The sequence below is a fragment of the Ailuropoda melanoleuca genome, chromosome X, assembly GCF_002007445.2.
Source record: "Ailuropoda melanoleuca isolate Jingjing chromosome X, ASM200744v2, whole genome shotgun sequence".
Classification (NCBI taxonomy): Eukaryota; Metazoa; Chordata; class Mammalia; order Carnivora; family Ursidae; genus Ailuropoda; species Ailuropoda melanoleuca.
The window spans coordinates 108,838,058-108,860,842 of record NC_048238.1 but is presented as its reverse complement, the minus strand read 5'-3'; the positions used below and the strand labels follow the sequence as shown (position 1 = coordinate 108,860,842).

General features: G+C 48.9%; 1 protein-coding gene across 4 annotated transcripts in view; it reads right to left on the bottom strand.

Annotated features, from left to right (window-relative positions):
• MTMR1 (myotubularin related protein 1) overlaps nt 1–22,785 on the bottom strand; it is a 65,366-nt gene that overhangs the window by 10,306 nt on the left and 32,275 nt on the right. For all 4 annotated transcript variants that reach the window (XM_019805245.2, XM_034649871.1, XM_019805244.2 and 1 more), the window contains 5 exons: nt 21,231–21,419; nt 11,046–11,231; nt 10,426–10,632; nt 5,160–5,252; nt 186–299 (listed from right to left, as the gene is read on the bottom strand). In XM_019805245.2, the coding sequence (XP_019660804.1) occupies nt 186–299; nt 5,160–5,252; nt 10,426–10,632; nt 11,046–11,231; nt 21,231–21,419 (789 nt within the window). The remainder of the gene's footprint in view (nt 1–185; nt 300–5,159; nt 5,253–10,425; nt 10,633–11,045; nt 11,232–21,230; nt 21,420–22,785) is intronic.

The window sequence follows — 22,785 nt, the reverse complement described above, 5'->3', positions numbered from 1 at the left end:
GACACACACGCTGGGGCTCGTGAGCCCTGGAAGGGCATCTCATGCAATCCCCCTATTTACAGACGGCAACAGGGCTAGAGCCAGGTCCCTGTTCCATCCAGTACCCCCCCTCCTTCTACAGCGGCACTTAATAGGAAAGGTGCCTGAGCCATGGGAAAGCAACAGGCAGGATGGAATACACTTACCTCTTTGAATCGCTGCTGTTCACAGTTGCACAAAAAAGTCCCAAAGAGACAGCTATATAGGTGATCCAAAATCGTGATCAAGAATAGCTCATTAAACTCGAACGCTGAAGGAAACTTAAATGGAGAGAGAGAAGGTTAAAGTTCAATTTCTAAAACACAGTGGTACTAATTTTCTGTGAGACGCTAAAGTACAACTTGGAATACAGTCAAAGGTTAAAAAGGAAGACTGAGCCATGTAGAATTTCACTTCCTGTGGCTTCAAGTCCAGGCTTACAGAGCCAGCTGCGAAAGCACCTGCAGTAACGAGAACTGTTGTACTTCTCAATGCTTCCCCTTCTGGTCATGCTGGCAGAACACAGCACACAGTCACCCTTCTGCCAGAAGCAACTAGAAAGGTGGACAAAATAGATGGAACAGCTGTTTTCAGACTCTGGCAACAGGCAGCACGAGACTGTGACAGGCCCCCGGCCCAGAAGGGAAACGGACGAAACAAGTCCAACTAGCGTCCCAGCTTTCTGCCTGGAGGTGCGTTTGGAGTCACAGAGAAGGGAGTGGGGTTCCCAGGCACAGCATATACCAAAAGGGATTCCAGAAAAAATGGAAAGCCTGTTATCTAGTAAAGAAATCACTCATAATTAAAAACCTTCCCACAGAGACAACTCCATGAATATACATCCCCAAATCCTTACCAATGTCTAAACAAACTATATACAAAGGGTAACACAACATGACCCAGTGGGGTTTAGCTCAGGAATGCAAGGCTGGCTTAACATTTGAAGATCAACGTTTAAAAAAATAATTACTATAATTCACCACATTAACAGGATAAGAAAATCACATAATCATCTCAATTACTGTTTTAGGTAATTCTCAATGGGTTTTTGCAGAATTCCAAGAAAGACTTGACCATTGCCGGGAGGTTCTAGCCAGTAGCTGGCATTTAGTAGCCATGAGGAGACGGTCTGGAAACGGTAATAACGATTAATGATGACAATGAAGCTCCTGGCAGCAGGTGTGGACGGGGCACCCACCATGTGCCAGTAACACACGGAAGTACTGAAGGAGGCAAAGCCCATTAGAAGCAAACCAAACAGAACTACCCATCAGAGTTTTATTTAGGTCAGTTTACTTCAAAGTATTAAACTGTTCCCCAATCTGAGTGCTGTTTGCACACTCTCATGACTAATCCTGTCATCTCTAGAGAGACAACCAGGGTCACCGATGGCTGTATTACTTTCCCAGACTAGGGCCAAGCTTCCCAATGAGAAATAATGGTCAGTCCAGGGCTGTCCAAACTCCATCTGAAATTGTTCTTTCCTCACCAGGCTGTTTATCACATTAGCCAGTGTACGGACTTCTGCTCAGCTACCTGGGATTCAGAAGTGTCTCTCCATCTTAAGGACTGTTCCCACAGAAACACACAACTCTCTTCTGAGGAGCTCCCTCAGAATTCCACTTCTTCAGAAACCTCTGGAAACTAGTTGTGGTGGTTGTTCTTACCAGCATTCTTGTTCTTAGATGAACTAAATCAACTAAATCTGGCTGAAGTGCTGAAGATAGCCACTGATGAATCCACTCTCAGAGCCTTTAACTTGCAACACCGCCAATGGCCTCACATTCCAAATGGCTATCCTTTAAAAGGCCAAGTACATCATGTCCACTTTTCCCAGCATTTTCCTATGCAGTTTAGCTACACTCTATTTATAAATTATTGGCACCACGAAATTTATGGATGTTAAGCAAATATGTAACATTTATGTACACTGAAGCTTTATTAAATCAAGAATAGAAATGGAAGATCTAGACTTTATTTTCATTTAAATTACACATTCATTCACAGGAAAGCAAAGCCTATATGGACACATTTTTGAAGTCAAATGAGTCTTTATTCCTAACCCTGAGCCTGCCTCCTGGACCTAGGAGCTTGGCTGGGCACGTTCTAGCACCCCTGACTATAAGCCTTATTCTGGCCAAGTGGGTGCCAGGGCCGGTAGGTCTAGGCTGGGCGGGGCTTGGGCTACGCCTGTCAGCATCCCCAGAACCAGGACACAAGAGCCCTATCTACCATCTACCAACGCTCTCGGCAGGACTGCTATTCACATTCAAATGGCGTCGTGGCCTCACGCTCAGCCCAGGAAACGTTTCATGAGAGGAAGTAGCAACAGCTAGAGTAATACAAATAGAAGATGAAGTCTCACGATTCATAATTTCTTTTGGCCTCTTCTCCTGGAGACTATACTATATACCTAAGAAGTATGGGTTCAAACACTCTAGAAATCCACAATGAAATTCTGTGCCTCTCGAGGAACAAAAATATGAACCACTATTAAACCTATTCAAAAGAGCAGAGAGTCTATTAAACTATGGTTATTGTAGAATGTTTGAGACTCTTTTCTGAAGAGACCCTCAATTACTTTTCCCTTAGATCCTTTTATATCAATTTGTGCACACAAGCTAGTTCACTTTATCCGGAGATTTCGAACAATTTAACGTGGATTTAGCTTACTTGATTTAGCAGTAGGCAACCTCCAAATAAATTAATCTTATTATATTAATGCACCTTTCCTAACAAGCTACATGTCTCATACACTTGTAACTTAACTGATAGAGCAGTGATATTTCTGCTTCTATTGCATTAACCATGTTGTTTTAAGAGACATTAATTATACATGTTTCATGGACAGGATCTTAGAGCTGAGAGGCATCTGAAATCTAATCTAAACCCCTTGCTTTCTTTCTTAAAATCCAATAAACAGCACAAAAATGATCTAGATTAGACATGAAAATAGGCACTAAATGGTATGAAGAACAGAAGGCAGTTTGAGGACATTACACGCACGCGCGCACATGCATTTGGGAGGAAGAAGCCACTTCACATGCACAAAAGTAGTGCTTATCCCCTCAGAAGCATCATGTTTTGTGTGTGTTCAGCCTTGTTACACAATTTTTCTAAAAAGCATTTTATACTTTTTTGTTTTAATCTGAATGTAACCATCATTTAATTTTGTTATTGGCTCAATTAATACAAACAGCAAGAAGTTCATGGCGCTAAGTAACAATGAGACCCCTGGCCAGCCTCCGTGCTTTCTGAGTGTGTGTTCACTGCCACCTGTCACTCACCCAGCGGTGCCTACCTCTGAGACTGCCCACCCCCTGCCGGCCCCCCAGCTGGCTGCTCTGAATCAGCTGTGACCTGGCCCTCGGATAACATGAGAGCCCCATCAGTTTGGGGAAGCTGGGCCTTAAAGTAAGAGTAAGTTCTACATGTGGGGCTGAGGACTCTGGGGGGTCTCCTCTAGCTGATCAGAATTCACCTCCCCCCTTTTTTCTTATTTCTGAAAGTATGCCTGCTCTCTCTAGATCCTTGCTACTGAGATCCGCGAGACATGCAGACTCACAAATCAGACTCTGCATCTTAATAATAGCCCCACGTCCAGTGCCACTTTCCCTCCAGTGTCAGCAGGTCTGGACGGGCCTGAGAATTTGCATCTCTAAGTCCCCAGGAAGCTGAGGCTACTGGTCCCAGGACTGCAGTAGGATGGAGCCCGTTGTCTAGATGCTGGTTTTCTGCCTCACTGGCACCTCAGAATCCACATGGGGAATGTTCCAGAACTACACACATCTGGGCTTCTCCCTCGGCCCATAGGAGGAAGGGTCCGCAAGGCCGGGGACCCAAGCACGTGCATCTTTAAAAGTTTCCAGATGCTGACAGTGTGCACCCAGGTTGACAGTGAGGCTGGGGTCTCCCAGATGGCTCCTGGGGAATTGCTGCTGGAAGGGCTCTGGGCTGAGGTGGAGCAGGGCAGCAAGAGCACCGTAGTGGTGCTCAACCCCTCTCCTGCCCCCCCACCCCACTGGTAACAATGCTGCACAGTGCGGGGGGGAGGGTTCCACAGACAGTGGTACGTCACACTTTCCTGGCTTGGGAAGCAGAGGTCCTCTGAAAAGGTCCTCGGGTGATGGTACTAATGCGGTCAGGGGACTGTCATGAGCACCATGGCCGCTGGTGGAGTCACTAGAGGTCGCCTGCAGTCTTTCCAGCTGGTCCTCTTCCCGTGACTAAGGCAGCCAAGGCCAGACCTCCAGGCCAAAAGGAAGGAGAGCACACAGGCCATGGTTCTCTATCCTCTGACTCTCTCCCTGTGCAGGAACTGGGGAGACTACCGGTCTTCTACTCTCTCCCTCTTGATCTCTTTGTGTCTGTCTCTCTGTGTGTCTGTGTCTCTGTCTCACTCTCTCTACTCCCCCTCTCTGTACGCCACTCTGTCTCTATCGTTCTCTCCGGCACTCTGGCTCGATCTCCTATCCTGAGGGTAAGATCCCACACTTGGGCTCAGATGTTAGAGACCAGAGAATAAACAGCACAGGCCTCAGGGCCTGCTTTGAATGGAAGCTGTCGGGGCCCAACCCGCTTAGGGAAGGGGGATTCCTGCATGGCCACCTTGCTTACCAGGGCTCTGTGCACTGGGGTTTGGAAACTAAGCACCAGCAACTTCCTATCTGCCTCCACTTTCTGGACACTCCCTGCCCTCAGCGACTCTGCCTTGGGGGTGTGGGGGCCCGGCGCAGGTGTGTAGATTCCTGGGTTCCTGGGTCTGACATATCCCTCCCCTTGCTGGCAGTTCCATCATATCCCCATTTCTAACACCTGGCCCACTCAGCAGGGGACCGTGCCTCCCTACCCAGAAGGAAAGGGAGCGAGAGCAGCAGAATGACAGGAGCAGGGCTTTGGTCAGCATAGCCAGTGGACAGGATGACTGACAAAAGCATTTGCACCAGAATAGGAACTTTTGGTGAGAAATCGATAGTCTCTAATTTTCTGCCCATACTTCTAAGTGAATTAGAATCAAACCTAGTTAAATAACAGAAGGGGGTCCTATTTTTACACACATACACATGTCTTCATTTTGAACGAACGTGAAGGTTTATCTAATCTTCAACTTTAAGGTCAGTAATAAACCTGAAATTTCTCACCTGTCTTGTCATTTGCCAAACACAATCAATAAACTGAAGAAATATAGGAGATCGATCAGCATCTGCGTGGTTGTCATTGCCATGGCCCACTCTCTGAAAACAAACAAGAGGTTAAGCATGTGACTGTGTGCCACAGTCCTCTCAAAGTCACTTAAAATTGCCTAGTGGCAAGTATCAGGTGTCATTTGTATGTCCGAAGACCTAACAGAATTCTCGGAACAGAAAAAGCACTCAAAAACGTTCACTGAATTGAACTGACTTCCGTTGCTCTTAGGAAACAAAATTTCAGTGTACTGTATTTTTATGTGTTGACTGTTTTTATAATTTCACTTTAATATAGTTGAGATTAAGAAGTTATAAGCAAGTGGCCAGTAAACTTTTCAGTCCCAATGATGGGGTCAAGCCGGGCCACCGTACCAAGTGCACAGTGTCAATGTGAGACTACCAATTAGCCGCTCAGAAAGCACATTATGATGGCCATTTCCTCCAAATGTGGGAAAACAGGTTTTCCCATTTTTCAGAAATGTCAGAAAGTTTGAGAATCAAATAACAATCTACATGTTTTAACCATTTGTATAGGACTCAGAGAACCCCCAAAATCTCACACTTGAAATGGTAATGGGGAGTCCTTGCTCAAGGCAGCCCGGTATTGTGTTCTTTTGCAGTTCTGAGACATACTTGACATCCAATCGCGTATTTCACACCTTTCAGTGTTTTAGAACATACTCATAGAGTCCTGGTAAAAGTTAAAAGGATTTCAAACACAAACAGGACAAAACATTGAAAATGTCAAGTTAAAAAATAGTTTGAGAGTGCGCATTCTAAGAGAAGGCTCAAATACTCTGATGACTAAGCAAAAGGATGAGAAAGAAAGAAACATTATGAAGATACAATGGAACCACCACACAGAAATACTGGGTCAATGAAACTGCCATCAGGAGAGACATAAAAACAAGGAAATCCACGCCTCGCAGTTCTAGCAGTTGGTCTTCTTTATTGGTTTTCTGTTGTGGTGAAGCATGCAGAACATCACAAGGGCCACCTTAACCATTTTAAGCATCCGGCTCAGGGCAGGTAAGTACATTCACAGTGCTGTGTAGCCATCCCCACCGTCCATCTTTCCAATCTGAAACGCTTCCCCATTAACTCCCCCTCCCCCCACACCCACCAATGTGCTTTCCATCCTCTTACAAGGGGACTCCTACAGTATCTGTCCTTTTGTTACTGGCTTCTTTCACTCAGCAGAATGTCCTCCAGATTCATCTAGGCTGTCGAATGTGTCAGAAATTCCTTCCTTTTTAAAGCTGACTACTTCCATTGTACGGACAGACCACATTCTATGGACACGGGGTGACTTCTACCTTTGGACTACCGTGAATCACACTGCTTATAAACGTGGGTGTGCAAATATCCGAGTCTCTGTTTTCACTTCTTTTGGGTGTATCCCCAACGCAGAATTGTTGGATCACAGGGTAGTTCTATTTTTAGTTGTTTGAGGAACTGCCATACTGCTTTCCCCAGCAGCTGCATAAGCTGCCTTATCCCTGCACTTCCCCTTCGCAAGATAAGTTGCAGAACCTGCTCTTCGGTGTTTAAGGCACCTTGGGAACGGTTGTGTAGGGCTGCTCACAATTTAAGATTCATTCTTTTAACAGCCGTTCACTGAATTCCTCTGGTGTACGCAAGGCATCTTGCCCGGCCCCTGGAATTTCAGGACGTGTCATGGTGTCCCATAGAGGCCACGCTCTTGGCTACACCCCTGAGGTACCAAGACAAATGAGACACAGTACCTGTGCTAAACAAATGATTCACTTGCGGTCTAGTCGTGGGAGAAAGACCTGTAAATAACAAGGGCACTAAAATGTGCCCAGGCGTTCCGAGTCTCAATGGGTACGGTGGGGCCACAAAAGAACAAATGGTCAACCTAGGATGGGGCAGAGCAGGGAACAGGGAAGGCAAGTCACATGAGTCACAGTCATGGAGGAAGTCTCATTTGAGAAAAACCTTGAAGGACAGAGGGAAGTGCCTGCTTCCTGGCTGGCCAGGGATACACTGCAGCAGAAGCAGTGGGAACCTGGTGGGATACCAAGAACACCATAAGTAGCTGGGCATGAGGCAACGGCAGGGAGGTGAGACAAGGCTGGAAAGGTGGACTATGCCAGATCACCAAGGGCCTAAAATGTTGAGTTGAGGAGTTTGCCCACAACCGCATAGGCCACGGGAAGGCTTGGAGGAATTTGTGCTGGGAATGGCCGCTGATCTGCTTCTTGGACTGCTCCACCTGGTTGCAGCGAGGACAATGGATTGGAGGGGGATAGGTGACAGAGAAACTAGTTAGGAGGCTGCCATCATAGCCCCAAGGGAGATGGGCAGGCCAGAATGAAGGGGGCATCAGTGGCAGCGAGTAGGAGACAACAGATTTGAAACACGTGTATTTAAAGACATGGACCAGTCGAGATCACTAAGGTATTAAGCATAGAGAGAGAAGAGGAGCCATCTGAGGACTGAGCCCTGGGGCACCCCAACACCAAGAGGTTGAGGGGAGAGGGAGGACCAGAAGATAGGAGGAAATTCAAAAGGCTGTGGAGACCTAGAAGCCAAGGGGAGAAACGGTTTCCAGAAATAGGGAAGAACCAACAGCATCAAGCGCTCAGACCAAATAAGAGAAGGGATTGGCAAAGTGGCAGTGATTGGTGGCTGTGATGCGCAGTTTTGGGGTAGGGTGGGTGTTGGGAGGAGGAAGCCTGGCTGAAGTGAGTACAGGACAGTTTTACCATAAAGTGGACAGATCTCTGCAGGGACAGCTGGAGGGAAAGTAGGGTCAAGAGGGTTGGTTTCCAGGGGCGCCTGGGTGGCACAGCGGTTAAGCGTCTGCCTTCGGCTCACGGCGTGATCCCGGCGTTATGGGATCGAGCCCCACATCAGGCTCCTCCACTATGAGCCTGCTTCTTCCTCTCCCACTCCCCCTGCTTGTGTTCCCTCTCTCACTGGCTGTCTCTATCTCTGTCGAATAAATAAATAAAATCTTTAAAAAAAATATTTAAAAAAAGAGGGTTGGTTTCCAGGGTGGGATAAATAATGGCATGTTTCTATGCCAGATGGACCCATCTAGGCGAGAGGGGAGATGGAGGCAGGCCAGATGCAGGATGGTGGAACAGCGGGGCAAGGACAGGAGTTGGCCTCAGGGAGGAGCTTAGACGGCTCATTGACAGAAACTCAAGGGATGGTAAATATAGGGAGGAAGCGGCTACAGGCTTGAAACTGCGGCTTGGATGCTGGCTCCACCCTCAATAGCTGGGTGACTTTGGTCAGATAACTCACACTCCTGAAGTCTCAGTTTCCCCCATGTGCCACTTACAGCAGCTGCTTTGGGGTCATTCTAGGATTAAACCAGATGATACACGTAACAGTGCTGGATATGGATACACAGTGGTGCTCAGTAAACTGCAGCCATTATGAATCCTACGATCTTATTACCATAACGAACCCCAGCATCAGCACGTAGGGATGGGAGCGGAGTGTGTGCGCACACCCCGATGCGTGCTGTGCATGGCCACCGCTGGCATCTCAGTAGATAACCTTTAGCACCGCACATCTAGTTAAGGGCCCCTGCCCACTTCCTCTGTCCCAGGACACACAGTGTGGGGAGAAGATGTGGAAGGGTATGGCCTGGGAGCCTTCAGAGGTGACCAGATACAAACACTGGGGAAAACTTCACTCTCTCCCCCTCTCCCCACTGAGCCTAGCCTTTGCTCAGGGCCCGGTCCTAAGCATCTGACATACACACACTTAACTCTGCTGCACAACACGCCCCCTCAGAGAAGGGGACCGAGGCACAGAGAGGGAAGGGGCACAGTGCAGGTGAGGCTCCGACAACGGCCCCCAAAGGGCATGTGGCTCACTGGCTGTGGAACTGTCTTTCCTTCTCCTCACAGCCAATGTACTTGGTAACCCCATGGCAGGAGAAACCGAAGCACCCCCCCCACTGCCCATCCCCGCTTTTATGAGTGGGTCTGAATGAGGCTTCAGGTGTATTCCAGTGCCATGCACAGTTAAGACGAATCCCCAATGTCTCTATAACCAGGAAAGACCAGAAACAAACAGCCATTTAGACTAAAACACAAATGACAGCTCAAGAATAGCTACCAGATGACCCAGTGCTCCCACTCCTAGGTATGTCCTAGGTGTGAAAGCAGCAGTGTCCTGCCCCAGTCCCTACGCTGGAGCCCTAACCCCCAGGGCCTCAGAATGAGACTGTCTTTGGAGACAGGGTCTATAAAGAGGTGATTAAAAGGAGGATGGGAAGCTGGGCCTTAATCCAGTCTGACTGGTGTTCTTTTAAGGAGAGGGAATTCGGACACAGAGAGAGGCACCAGCGAGGCGCACACAGAGGAGGGGCCACGTGAGCACATGGTGGAAAGGCGGCCACGCACAAGCTGAGAAGACAGGGTTCAGGAGAGACCAACCCTACCAGCACCTGGATCTTGGACCTCCAGCCTCCAGAACTGGGAGACAATACACTTCTATTGTCTAAGCTACTCAGTTTGTGGTACTTTGCATGGCAAAAACTTATATGCCAATGTTCATAGCAGCATTATTCATAAGAACCAACGGGTCGGAATAATCCAAGTGTCCATGAACAGAAATGGATAAACAAAGGGAATACTGCTCAGGTATAAAAAGGAATTAAGTTTTTATGTATGCTATGATATGGATAAACCTTAAAAACAGTGCGTTTAGTGAAATAAGCCAGTGACAGAAAGACAAATATATGATTCCACTTGCAGGAGGCACCTAGAACAGGCACACTGAGAAAGACAGAAAGCAGGTTAATGATTGTCAGGGGCTGGAGGAGGGGGAGATGAGGAGGGACTACTTAATGGGTTCACAGTTTCATTTTGGGAGTGAAGAAATGTTCTGGAACTAGAAAGAACTGGTGCTTGCACAACATTGTGAATCTACTAAATGTCACTGAACTGCATGCCTTAAAATGGCTAATTCTGTTATATGAATTTTACCTCATTTATTAAAAAAATGACATACCTACACTAAAAAATTTTTTTAAAAAACAGAGTGCCCTACCAAAAACATACCATGCTGAGGTCCATGGTATTCTATTATGGTGACTCAGGTCTGATACAGAGCAGAAAGCCCGTGTGTATGTGTGTATGTGTGTGTGTGTGTGAGAGAGAGAGAGAGAGAGAGATACACACAGGCATAGGATAGAACAAAGCAGTCAAGAATGTAGCTCACAGTCTCAGCTTACCAGTGCAAACCTATGTCCAAAGCTTATCCACTCCTTTTCTATGAGAGCCTCGAACCCTTTAATGGTGCGGTAGTAACTGTCCAACATCAGCATAGCCAGAGACGTCAGCTGGGCTGTTCGGTCCCAACCATCACTGCAGTGCACCACGACCGAAGTCTTCCCAGATTCTATCTTATCAGCAATCCTCACTGCCCCAGCAAGAAGCATCTTCAGAAAAAAAGGCACATTAGAGCAGGCTACATTTAATTTCCAGGACAGCAAAAATAGTTCTATGGAGAATGTTAAAGTTCAGGTCAATGAAACTAACAATGCAATCAAGTGAGGATCACTTGGAAACATTAGCGCTGGGGGTGGGCAACACCTTACACAAGAAAAACGATGACAGTAAATACAGTCGTTTACTACACAGCCACAAAGTACGTTCCAAACCTGATCTGAGGCAAGCAGTATCCGTCAACAAGACCACAGTCTGAATGCTGCCTGTGGAAACTGTGAGAGCCTAGAACACTGCAAAGATGTGCTTCTTCACAGTGTTGGGAAACCATGCGGATACACAGATTTATGGCAGGTACACAGAGAAATCTTAAGCAGAAAGCATGTCGAGAAGCAGCCCTCTTTACCCTTATATACTCCAGCCAGTGCGTCCCATCCACGTTGGAGAGCCACCGCGCCTCATCAATCGAAGGGTACACAATCTCTTTCAATTTGCGCAGGGACTCTCGCATCACGTGGATGTTGTGGATCTCTAAGAACACGAGCTCCGCGTTGGGGTAAGCACTTTCACTTTCGTACCCTCCACCCTTGGCCTGTGAGAAACAAAAGCCATACTGCATCTGAGTTCACACTTCGATTGTTTCTAGTGTTATCAGAAAGAGGCCACGAAGGAAGCAACAGGCCCGTCTGTGCGTAATCAACCTCCTAACCCCATAGCACCCGCCCCTGGCCGCCGGCGCAAAGCAGCACCAGCTGAGCGGCTCAAACAACAGAAACACCCTCTCACAGTTCTGGAGCCAAAATCAAGGGACCGGCAGGCTCGTGCTCCCTTAGAAGCCCCTTGGGGGGGATTCTTCTTTGCTTCTTCCAGCTTCTGGTAGCCCCAGGTGGTCCTGGTTTACAGACACGTCACTTAAATCTCTGCCTCATCATCACACGGCTTTTGCCTCGTGTCTGTCTCTTCTCTTCTAAGGAACCCAGTCAGACTGGATTACAGCCCACCCTAATTCAACAGGACCTCATGTGAACTTGATTCCATTTATAAAGACCTCCTTTCAAAATGAGTCCACGTTCACAGATACTGGGAGTTAGATCGTTGGCATATTTTTTTATGGAGATGCAATTCAACCCGTAACAATTGTCCTGCACCCATCATCAGTTTTTAAACCATTAACAACTGGATCTTACTCAAGGCGAGTTAGACTTTTAAAGGTTCTGTTAGTGCCATCTGTCTGAACAGAAAAAGTTGTACTACTGCAAAAATTTCTGTATAATAAAACTATTTGTAAATCCCAAAAAGGAGGTTTAAGCAATTTAAGTAAAATAAAAAGCAAATGAAACAAAAATGGGGGATATGGCTCACCCTTTGGTAATCTCATAACAAAATCTGGTCTATAATTAGCTTATATTTTGTGAAGGTCAACATTCAGAACCCAGTCACGATGAGAATGTAGACAAACTGAAACCCGGGTATGCTGCTGGTGGGAATTCAAACTGTGCAGTCTCTATGGGTAACAGTTTGGGGGCTCCTAAGATTTAACCCAGAACTACCACGTGACCAGCCATTCCACACCCACTAAATGGAAGACAGGTACTTGAACAAAAACTCGTCCATGAACAATCACGGCAGCACTATTCACCGTAGCCAAAAAGTGGAAGCAACCCACTTGCCCATCAGTAGATGACTGGATCAACATCATGCAGTCTGACAAAGGAAGGGAGTGTTGGTACACGCTGCAACGTGAATGAACCTTAAAAACATCACACTGAGTGAAAGGCCCCAGAGACTACATGTTGTATGATTCCATTTATACGAAAGGTCTGGAACAAGGAAATCTATACAGACAGAAAGTAAATTAGTGGTTGATAGGAGCTGGGGGGGATGGGGGGAGAATGGGCAGCAGCTGCTATGAAAGCATTCTGGAGTTAGAGGGGATTGTTGCACAACACTGTGAATATACCAGAAGTTTACAATCATTGAGTTGTAAACTTTAGGACAGTTAAAATAGCCAGATTAATGTTATATGGATTTTATCTCCAAAGACATAATAAATGCATCTGTGAACCCCAAGATCACACCCTTCATTTCGCCTCCAACCACTTAGCATGTGGATGTTAATGCTCAGCCCCGAACTAAATACTGGGGTGACAAGTGGAGACCTTGGTCCTCAAGGCATTCACAATCTGATGGGGTAGGTGGGTGAGGAGAGGGACGTGTGCAGCGGGGGGCGGGGGCAAGTCCTTTGCTGCAGGAGAGCATGGGTTGTGCTGGGGGCACGTGGCCAGGTCCGGGAGGCTGCCGGGGCACAGAAGAGACGTCCGCACTGAGAAGAGAACACAAGTCAGGGAAGCTTTGCCTTGGGGAGGAAGGTCAAGAACACAGGGCAGAGGGGCCGTGGTGTGCAGATGCCCAGAAATGGGCGAAGACGTGGCTCCCTCAGAGGCAGGCAAGTTCAGCCAAGAGCACGCCACAGCGGTGGTGAGAGCAGTGGGAGAGGCGGCCAGAGGGTGGCCTGGGTCTGGACGGCGCAGGCACAGGGAGGGGGGCCAGACTGCAGACGAGTGTGGGGAGGGGGCCGTGAGACTTGCGCTGTGGCATCACCACTGGCTGCGCTGGGTAGAAGGGCCTGGAGGAGGGTGGGACCTCCCGCAGGGAGACCAGCTCAGAGATGGGCACTCATCTGGCTGAGGGAATCGTGGTGGAAGGCAGCAGGGCAGAGAGACGCAGCAGACTGGAGATATTTAACGGGCAAGACATGGTGGCTGACTGGGGCGATGGAAGTAGGTAGCACATGAGGAGACAGTGACACAGGATTCCAGGCCGGGCACCCCAAGAGTTGGTGGTATCCTTTCTTGAGATAGAGACATTACAGAAGTATTCGGCTTTCAGTGTCATGAGAAATGTAATCGGAAAGGTCTGCAGACAGCGGGTCTGGAGCTTGGAAGCCAGTTCTGAGCTGTGGCTACCAATATTACGTCACCGGCATATGGAGGGTATCGGAGGGCAGAGGTCCGGCAGACCGTGCTCAAGGTCAGCAGGTAAGCCAGGAGAGAAGCAAAGGCTGGAAGCCTGAGAAAGGCCAACAACGTTTAAGGCACATAAAGCAAAAGAGACTAAGAGCCACTGCCAGAGACTAGAGGAAAAAGAAAAAAAGGAAAAGAATATTTTGAAAAGGAAAAAGTGCTGAACTACCAAAAGCTTGAGAAGTCAAGGAAAAGAAGAACTGAAAAATACACATTGGATTTTGTGACAAGAAAGTACGTGGTGACCATACCACGAACGGTCTGGACAGAGACGGGGATGGGAGTGAGTGGTGGAGCGTACCACGGCGCGGCAGGGTGAGAACTGCTCCCGGAAGCCCATCTGTAAAGGGCAGGAGAACAACAGTGCCAGCTGGAAGGGGACAATGACAGTGGCTGGAGGGGGAGCTTATTCGTGTAGGTGGGAAAGACTTCACGGCAGAGTTGGAAGAGGACAGAGAGAGGCCACTCGGCCACCGTAACAGGAGGCTTCCAGGTATGGTGGCAGGAAGGCTGCTCTGTCCTCTGTGCAGAAAGGCAAGGTTGACTGCTGAGGATGAAGGGGGTAAGGCAGGGTCACACATTAGAAAAAAGTCAAAAAGGGGCTGAGGTGGCCTCTGGGGAGACTGGGGTAGGGAGGAGGGCCTTCCAAGCATCACTGAGGGCTCAGCTGAGGCTGGAGAATTCCATGTTCTCATGAAACATTCAGCAGCCTGGGGCACTGGCAGGAGAAAAAGAGGCAGGAGAACGGAACTGGGCCAGGTGGGGGTGCCAAACGGCTACTGAGCCAAGGTGTTGGCTGGAGGACATTAGGCAGGACAGTCTAGGGAGGCTAGGCCAGGCAGGAACACAGGAATATGCGCAGGGCCAAGAGGGAGCCGGGGTGGGAGGGGCACTGGGCCTGGGCCCCCATGCACAGATGACAGACCGTGGAGCAACCTGGCACGAGAGGCCAAGAACACAGGCTACATCTAAGAACTCAGAAGGGAAGTAGTTCCGGGGAAGACTGAGCTGCATGCCGCTAAAAACCCGGTCACGTGGACGTAGGAGCAGGGGCTAAGCAGGAGAGCATGTTTGCAAGTGGCAAATGTGACAGGAAAACAGAAGAATTTCGTGTATTTGGATACCAGCTATACCTCAGGTTATTCCACAGAATTCTAGGAGATGCTTTAACTTCAGTGAAACATTTTGCAACGCCCACTACAAAGCACTCCAGAGCACAGCCCTGCCTCCACGGCAGGGTTACATTTTCATAAAAACACCGAAGCATCCAATGCCGACACTGCCCATGAAGGTAGTAACAGCATAGCGGAGGGGTGAAGGGCACAGGCTTTGGTGGCAGGGAAAATGGATTTGTAATCCTAGTTCTGTCACCCAAATAGTTACGGGGCCCTCGCCTTCTCTCTGCACGCCAACCTGCCCACCGGTAAGACTTTCAAGGGGCCGCTGTGCAGATTAAATGCTAATTAAATTAAGTAAAATCAGTTATCTTAATCAATGCTAACCCACAAAGGCTTAGCGCCTCCCCCCCGCCAAGACCCTCAAGCACTAGGGCAGGATCACCTCACCGAGCATGTCCCACGTGTGTAGCCCTGCACCGGGTGGAGGGACGGGGCCCAGCCCCAGCCTGCTGGAGCCCAGAGGCCCGGGGAAGCTGCTCTATGAGGTGGTGCGCTGGGCTCGAGCTCATCCAGGACTTCAGCACGGAGGGAGCACGTGCTAAGGAGAAGCACCAGGAGAAGGTGCTTAAAGGCAATTTGATGCCCAGAAACTGATCACTAAAGATTCAAACAAGACAAATGACAATCAGGAAATGAGGTTATGGAAGAAAGCAGATGCAGAGAACAGGCACCTGGAGATCTTGAGCCAGAAGGGGAAGGAGGGTGAGAAGAGGCCCCACCTGTACCCCAGAAGGAACGGGTGGGGGGGATCCAGAGCGTTCTGGAAGACAGGACTTGGCTGGCCAGACCTCTCTGTATGGGGGCAAAGCAGGGCTCTGGAGAGAAGCCAGAGTTGTGGGGACATTATTACCCACTAGCCCCCAAGGCCCCAAGAATAAGCTGACAGCAGTGGCAGCAGGGCCATCCCCAACCCTCATGGGAAAAAGAAACCCAAACACCACCAGGGAACAGCCAGCTGAAGGATGGATTCAGGTTTCCCTGATTTCACACCAGCAGCTCTGCACTTGGTGAAGGCCTGCCAGGCCATCCGCCCATGAGGCTGCCAGTCCTCGGCAGCAGGGGGGGGGTTCTCAGGTGAGAGAATGGAAGCCTCCTAGTGGGCGGGCAACTCCCAAGGGCCAGAGGTACAAAGTGGCAGGACAGGATCCCCACGGCCTCAGACCCCAAAGTCCACACCCCTCTCCTGTAGTGGACTGCGTATTTTCGTGCCCAAAAATTCACGTGTTGAAGCCCTAATCTTCAAAAAGATGATGTCAGAAGATGCGGCCTTTGGGAGGGGATTAGGTCAGGAGGGTGGAGGCCCCATGATGGCATTAGTGCCATTTTAAGAAGAGACAGAAGACAGCAGGCCCTGTCTATGCTCGGCAGTGCGAAGACACGGTAAGAAGCTGGCTATCTACAAGCCAGGCAGTGGGCTATCACCGGACACAGGATCTGCTGTTACCCTGACCTTGGACTTCCCAGCATCCAGAGCTGTGAGAAACAAATGTCTGTTGTTCACAGGCCATGGCCTCTGATATTTTGTTGGAGCAGCCTGAGCTAAGACACCTCTTACACCCAGTTCGCTGCTGGGCGCTCCTCTTCTCCTGACATCGAGGACCCCTCCCTCCCTCTTCGGGGTCTGCTCCCACCACTCGAAACACCCCTTCCTTCCGCGGGTTCCTCTCCTGCCTCCCACAGATGGCTTATGTGACTTGGACTCCTTTGGTGGCCTTGCCCCTGCCCACCCCCAGCCTGCAACCACCACCCAGCATACCACCGGGCCCCAATCTCAATCTCCAACCTGACCTTTCTCTGAGCTCCGGAGCCTTATCTGCCCCACTCAGGCTCCTCAAATGCAACCATTAAAACTAAATTCCTTCCCTCCATGTTCACTTTCTCAAGAAACAATCCGACTGAAAACCCTTTGGTGCCGTCAACACTGGCTCCATAATGGAGTCTGGACTTTTGAGTTCACATTCAATGCCACTTGCCATCAGGTCCCCTACATGGCAACCATCCCTGGAGAGAGGAACCCGACCCACCAGCCAGCCCCTCATTCCAGTCACGGAGCAGCTATTATGTCATAGCTAGGTTCCGGGGACCCTCACCGTAGTCCCTGCTACTTGGCGCGGAGGGCCCGGTGGCTAGACGTGCTGTGAATGAGGAACCGCAACTGTGTGCAGGGCACCACTGCACAGGGAGACCTCCACTCATCTGGAAAGACGCCCCTGAGGAAGTGACACAGACACGTCATCTCAAGGATGGGGGAGTGCTGAGCTCTGGGGGCAAAGGCTCAGAGATGGCACTGGGACGTGCTACAGGAACAGAAAGAAGCATCCCATGCTGGGACGTAGACCTGGGAGCTGTGGAGACAGGAAGGAAGGGTCTGGGGGTGGAGGGCTGCAGAGGCCCTGTTCAGGAACTAGATGTCACTGCCTCAAGGCACTGACGGTGTGCACAGAGCTAGACGCTTAGAAGGTCACTCTGGCCATGATGTGGAGACGGGATTGAAGGGAGCCTCTACAATTACTAGCAAACTAAATCTAGCACTATATTAAGGAGATTATAGACCAGGACCAAGTGGGATTTATTCCAGGAATGTAAGGGGGTTGCAGGAGTTTCCTAGGGCTGCAGTAACAAAGTACCACGAGCTAGGGGGCTTAAAACAATAGACTTATTCCCTCACAGTTCTGGTGGCTACGAGTCCAAGACCAATGTGTCTGGCAGGCTTGGCTCCTTCTGGGGGCTCAGAGGAAGGATCTGCCATGTGCCCCGCTCCTGGCTTCCGGTGGCAGCTGGCAAGCATCAGTGATGCTCGGCACCCCATCTGGCCCGCTGCCATGTGCCATCTTCCCTCGGGCTATGTCTCTACATGGCCTTCTTCTAAGGACACCAGTCACCGGATTAAGGGCCCACCCTACTCCAGTATGACCTCCTCTTCACTAATACATCTGCAAAGACCCTATTTCTGAATAAGATCATATTCTGAGGTTCCAGATAAACATGAATTTCTGGGAGACACTATTCAACCCACTACAGTGGTCAATATACAAAAATCAGTCCGTGGACTACACCACATTAACAGAATGAAGGAAAAAAGAAACACATGATCATCTCAACTGATACAGAAAAGGCCTTTGGACATCTAATACCCTTTCATGATAAAACCACTCAAAAAACTAACAATAGAAAGGAATTTCCTTAGCCTGACAAGGGCATGTATGAAAAACCCACAGCTAATATACCCAATGGTGAAAAACTGAAAGCTTTCCCCCTAAGATTAGGAACAAGACAAGGATGACTGCTTTCATTGCTTCTATTCAACATTGTACTAGAGGTTCTTGCCAGGAAATTAGGCAAGAAGAAGAAGAAATAAAAGGCATCCAGATTGGAAAAGGAAGAAGTAAAGGATCTCCACTTGCAGATGAGATATTATGCATAGAAGAGCTAACAGGGACTTGGACACAACAGCACTACAGATAAAATCATTCTAGACATGCGGTTGGGTGTCCTGCTTCTGTCTCTTCCACACAACAATCACACACGAAAAACCGCCCTTGCTCTGAAGGATGCTCAGAAGACTGCTTCTGTGAACGCGGCTTCTCTCACTCCTCTGACTTCTCGGGGATGGTACCGCAGTGGTGACAGGAAGTACTCAGAGAAGGAGAAAGACTGACGGGTTAATGACCTACCAGCTGCAGGAGCATGGGGAACTAGTAGAGAATGACCCCCCATGAGAGGCTGAAAAACACTCCTCCACCCAAAGAGATCGACATCACGTCCTTGGTGATTTTGAATGTGACCTTTTTGGAAAAAGGGTCTTTGCAGAGGTCATCGAGTCAAGGATCTTGAGATAAAGAGACCATCCTGGATTATCTTGGGCGAGCCCTAAAACGCCATCACAAGTATCTTCAGAAGAGAGAGGAGGGAAGACACAGACATGTAGAGGAGAAGGCCACATGAAGGCAGAGGGGGAGATCCGCACGCCGTGGCTACATGCGCAGAGCAGCCAGGAGGCGTGGGAAGGGGCAAGGAACGGATTCTCCCCTGAAGCCCGTGGAGGGAGCATAGCCCAGGCAGATTTCAGACTTCTGGCCTCCCGAACTGTGAGAGAATAAATTCATGTTGTTTAAAGCCACATAGTTTGTGGTAATTTGTACAAGGCCTCAGGAAACTCCTATCCTGCCCATGCCCTTCCCCACCCTGTTCCTCTGCCAGTCTTCCCCATCTCCGTAACTGGCACCACCAGTCACCCCCCAGGCCAGACCACGGGGGTGGTGAGCTTATGAGCACCACGTGCTGCGGCCGTGATGCGCATTTTTCTTGGGTGTCATCCTGGTACATCTCTACGTCGCACGCTGTTACCTCCCATCTTACAGAAGAGGCACCTCAGGCTTATGGAGAGGTCACTAACCTGCTCAGGGTGCAACACAGCAGCAAGGGCAGACCCCGGAGGAAAACCCAGGTGAAACTGGTTGTGAAGCCCAGGGTTCTCACTGCCCCACCTCTCAGGCCGTGATGGATACACAAGAGGTCGTTATGCGGGAGAAAGCTGAACAGAGATGTCAACCCGACAACGGGACAGAAATTCCGCCTTGACTTCAGGAGGGATCAGGATCAGATGGAAATTCAGGTATCAAATTCAACATGCAGACAGTGTTTGTGGAGTCATTGCATCGGAGGAGATGGCCCGGATAGATGGTGCAAAGTAGAAAAGAGGAGCCCAGATGGAGTTCAAGGAGCACCACCGTTTGGATGTTGGGGAGAGGGGGAGGAACCAGTGAAGGAGACTGAGCTGGCCAGGTCAGAGAGAGGGACCCAGGGAGTGAGATGTCATGACGGTCAAGCAGACAGAGCAGTTCACTCCGAGCTCAAGAGCGATGACAACTACTGTGAACCAAATGCTTTCTCCAGGACAGGCCCTATCCTAGGCCCTAATACTTCCTTCACATCCACTCCAGGAAGCAGACATACTGTCGCTCTCACTTGAGAGACGAGGCAATTGTGGTCTAGAGAGATGAGGTCACTGCCCAGGGTCATGGAGCAAGTAACCGGGCTCCTTGCACACTCTCAGAGCACGCTCTATGTTCCTCCATGGCACACTGGGTGGCCACGTGGCAGATCGTGTGACTGTTGCTCAGTGTGTCCCCCCCCAGTGCCTAGCAAGCCGTGACACACAGCAAGCACCCAGGGACTGAGGGGAAACGGCGGGTCTGGTGGCTTGTGTGCTCTCTGAAGCGGAAGGTAATGGCTTTTCTCAAGAGTGAGACAGGGGCGGTAGGAGGTCGGCTTTTTGGAGACTGTGCTCAACAATGGAATAATAACCATGGAAAGAAGAGGCACAAGCTGCCAAGAGAAACAGCTCCTGAGCACTGCTAGGGGGACACGGGCTGGGCATGGGGTTGGTGACCACACCCTTAAACGTTTGCCATTCTTGTGAGTGATGTGCTCTGGCACACTGACACCCATGCCCGCCTCTTCCCGCTCACCATCCACAGCCCGCTGTCACGCACCTCCTCCGTGAGGCCTTATCCAACTTCAGCAGCAAGGCTGGCCAGGCCCTCTCCTGGCTACCCCCACATGCCGAGCAGACACGTCCTATAACAGAGCACCTCACTGTATCTATCTTGCTATTTCCCCCAGCACCTGCCCCTAGTAGGTGCACATTACATGTCTGTGGCCCAAGCGTCATTTTACAAGTAAGCATGATATGGGAAGGGCTGCCACCAGCTTCCTGATCTCTGAAATGACTCACAGAGAGGGCCAAGTCCTCTGACTGCCAGATGCACGCCTACAGGAACACACTGTCAGAAAGGTGTTCATGGGCAATAGAAACGACGCAGTTCAGAGCTTTTCCTACTTGGAGAGCAGGTGCTGGAGGCATGGCCTCTTAGCCGTGGCTGGGTATGAAGGATCCCGTCCCTTCAGCTAGTGGGGCTCGAATGGGAGCAGTCTATAGATGACACCCCTGCACGTGATTTATGGCAACTTTGTACACTTGCCTGGTTTCACATAGGTGACTCCATTCTAAGAGAGCTTCAGACCAGATATGAATTAATCAAGTAATCACCAGAGTTCACAGGTTAAAGGGACTTCCAAGGGCCTCACAATCATTTCATTAAAAGTCTTACTTGATTCTTTAGGTGATGATTCTCTTTCTGGGTCTTTGCTTAATTAATTCAGCAGACAGGATGGTGGAGAAGCAATGAGAGAGACACTACACATAGCCTCAGAGGTTATATACCAGCGAGGAAGAGCTAGGGGCTGCTCAGAAAGACCCCACCTTCAGGTGGGGAGAAACTCTGCAGTCTAATTGAACTGCATAACAAAATATAGTCACCGTGTAACAAAATATGGCCACCACATAACAAAGGAGCCACCGTTTCTGCAACATTATTGAGAATGTACCTTGTTGGTATCAGCAACACTGTTTTGTCGGGCATCGAAGATGATAAGTTTGTGAGACTGTGCATTCGCATCCATTATCGTTTGCAAGTATTTTTCATCTTCTTTGCAGCGTTTATCATTGGGACCCACAAGTGGCTGGCTGCAACGGGTAATTGTTGCCTGACTTTCTGGATGAATCCACGATAACACCTAGTGTTTGAAAGCAACAAACGTTAATAATACTGTTCCTAAAACAATATATGTCCTGATTGCCAGGCAGTAAAAATAAGTTCTCTTGGGACACCTGGGTGGCTCAGTCGGTTCAGCATCTGCTCTCAACTCAGGTCATGATCTCAAGGTCCTGGGATCAAGTCCTGCATCGGGCTCCTTGCTTGGCGAGGAGCCTGCTTCTCTCTCTGCCTGCTGTTCCCCCTGCTTGTGCGCTAGCGCTTTCTCTCTCTCTGACAAATAAATAAATAAATCTTTTAAAAAAAACAAGTTCTTTTTTCAAGCACGGCCTCTTCGGCATATTTCCTCGAAGGTGAGGGATGAAACCAATCACAGCATGATAGTGGCTCTGGAACTCACTGTTTGGGTCAGGTAGAAAGAAGTCTGATTAGATAAGCTCCAAAAATCCCCTTCCACCTCTCAAATTCTATGACTCTAAGGAAAACAGAAACTAAGTCAAACTATGACTGTCAAGCCCCATTCCTATTTGAACGACTAGCTTTATTTTGTCCCCTAATTTAAAAACATCTTTGTATCTTCACAATCACATATGTGGCAGGATGAGAGCAAAGTGAAGACAGTCTCTTAAGAGATCTAAAGCTATGCCCCCAAACCTCCCATTTCCCTCAGACAGCCAAGAGACTCAGGATTATACCTGACCACAAACTCTAGGCTCAAAGACATTCACTCCCTCCTTGATTATGGTGAGAGTGTCATGGGTGTACACATATGTTCAAAGTCATCTATATTTTCAACGTCATCCCAATGAAAATACCAATGGCATTTTTCAAAGCGCTGGAACAAACAATCCTAAAATTTATATGGAACCAGAAAAGACTCCAAATTGCCAAGGAAATGTTGAAAAAGATGTCGAGCTGTACTACAATGCTGTGATCACAAAGACAGCGTGGTACTGGCACAAAAACAGACACAGAGACCAATGGAACAGAATAGAGAACCCAGAAATGGACCCTCGGCTCTTTGGGCAACTAATCTTTGATAAAGCAGGAAAAAACTTCCGGTGGAAAAAAGACAGTCTCTTCAATAAATGGTGCTGGGAAAATTGGACAGCTACATGCAAAAGAATGAAACTTGACCACTCTCTCACACCATACACAAAAATAAACTCCAAATGGATGAAAGACCTCAATGTGAGACAGGAATCCATCAAAATTCTAGAGGAGAACATAGGCAACAACTTCTATGACATCGGCCAGAGCAACCTTTTTCACGACACATCTCCAAAGGCAAGAGAAATAAAAGATAAAATGAACTTATGGGACTTTATCAGGATAAAGAGCTTCTGCACAGCCAAGGAAACAGTCAAAAAAACTAAGAGACAGCCCAC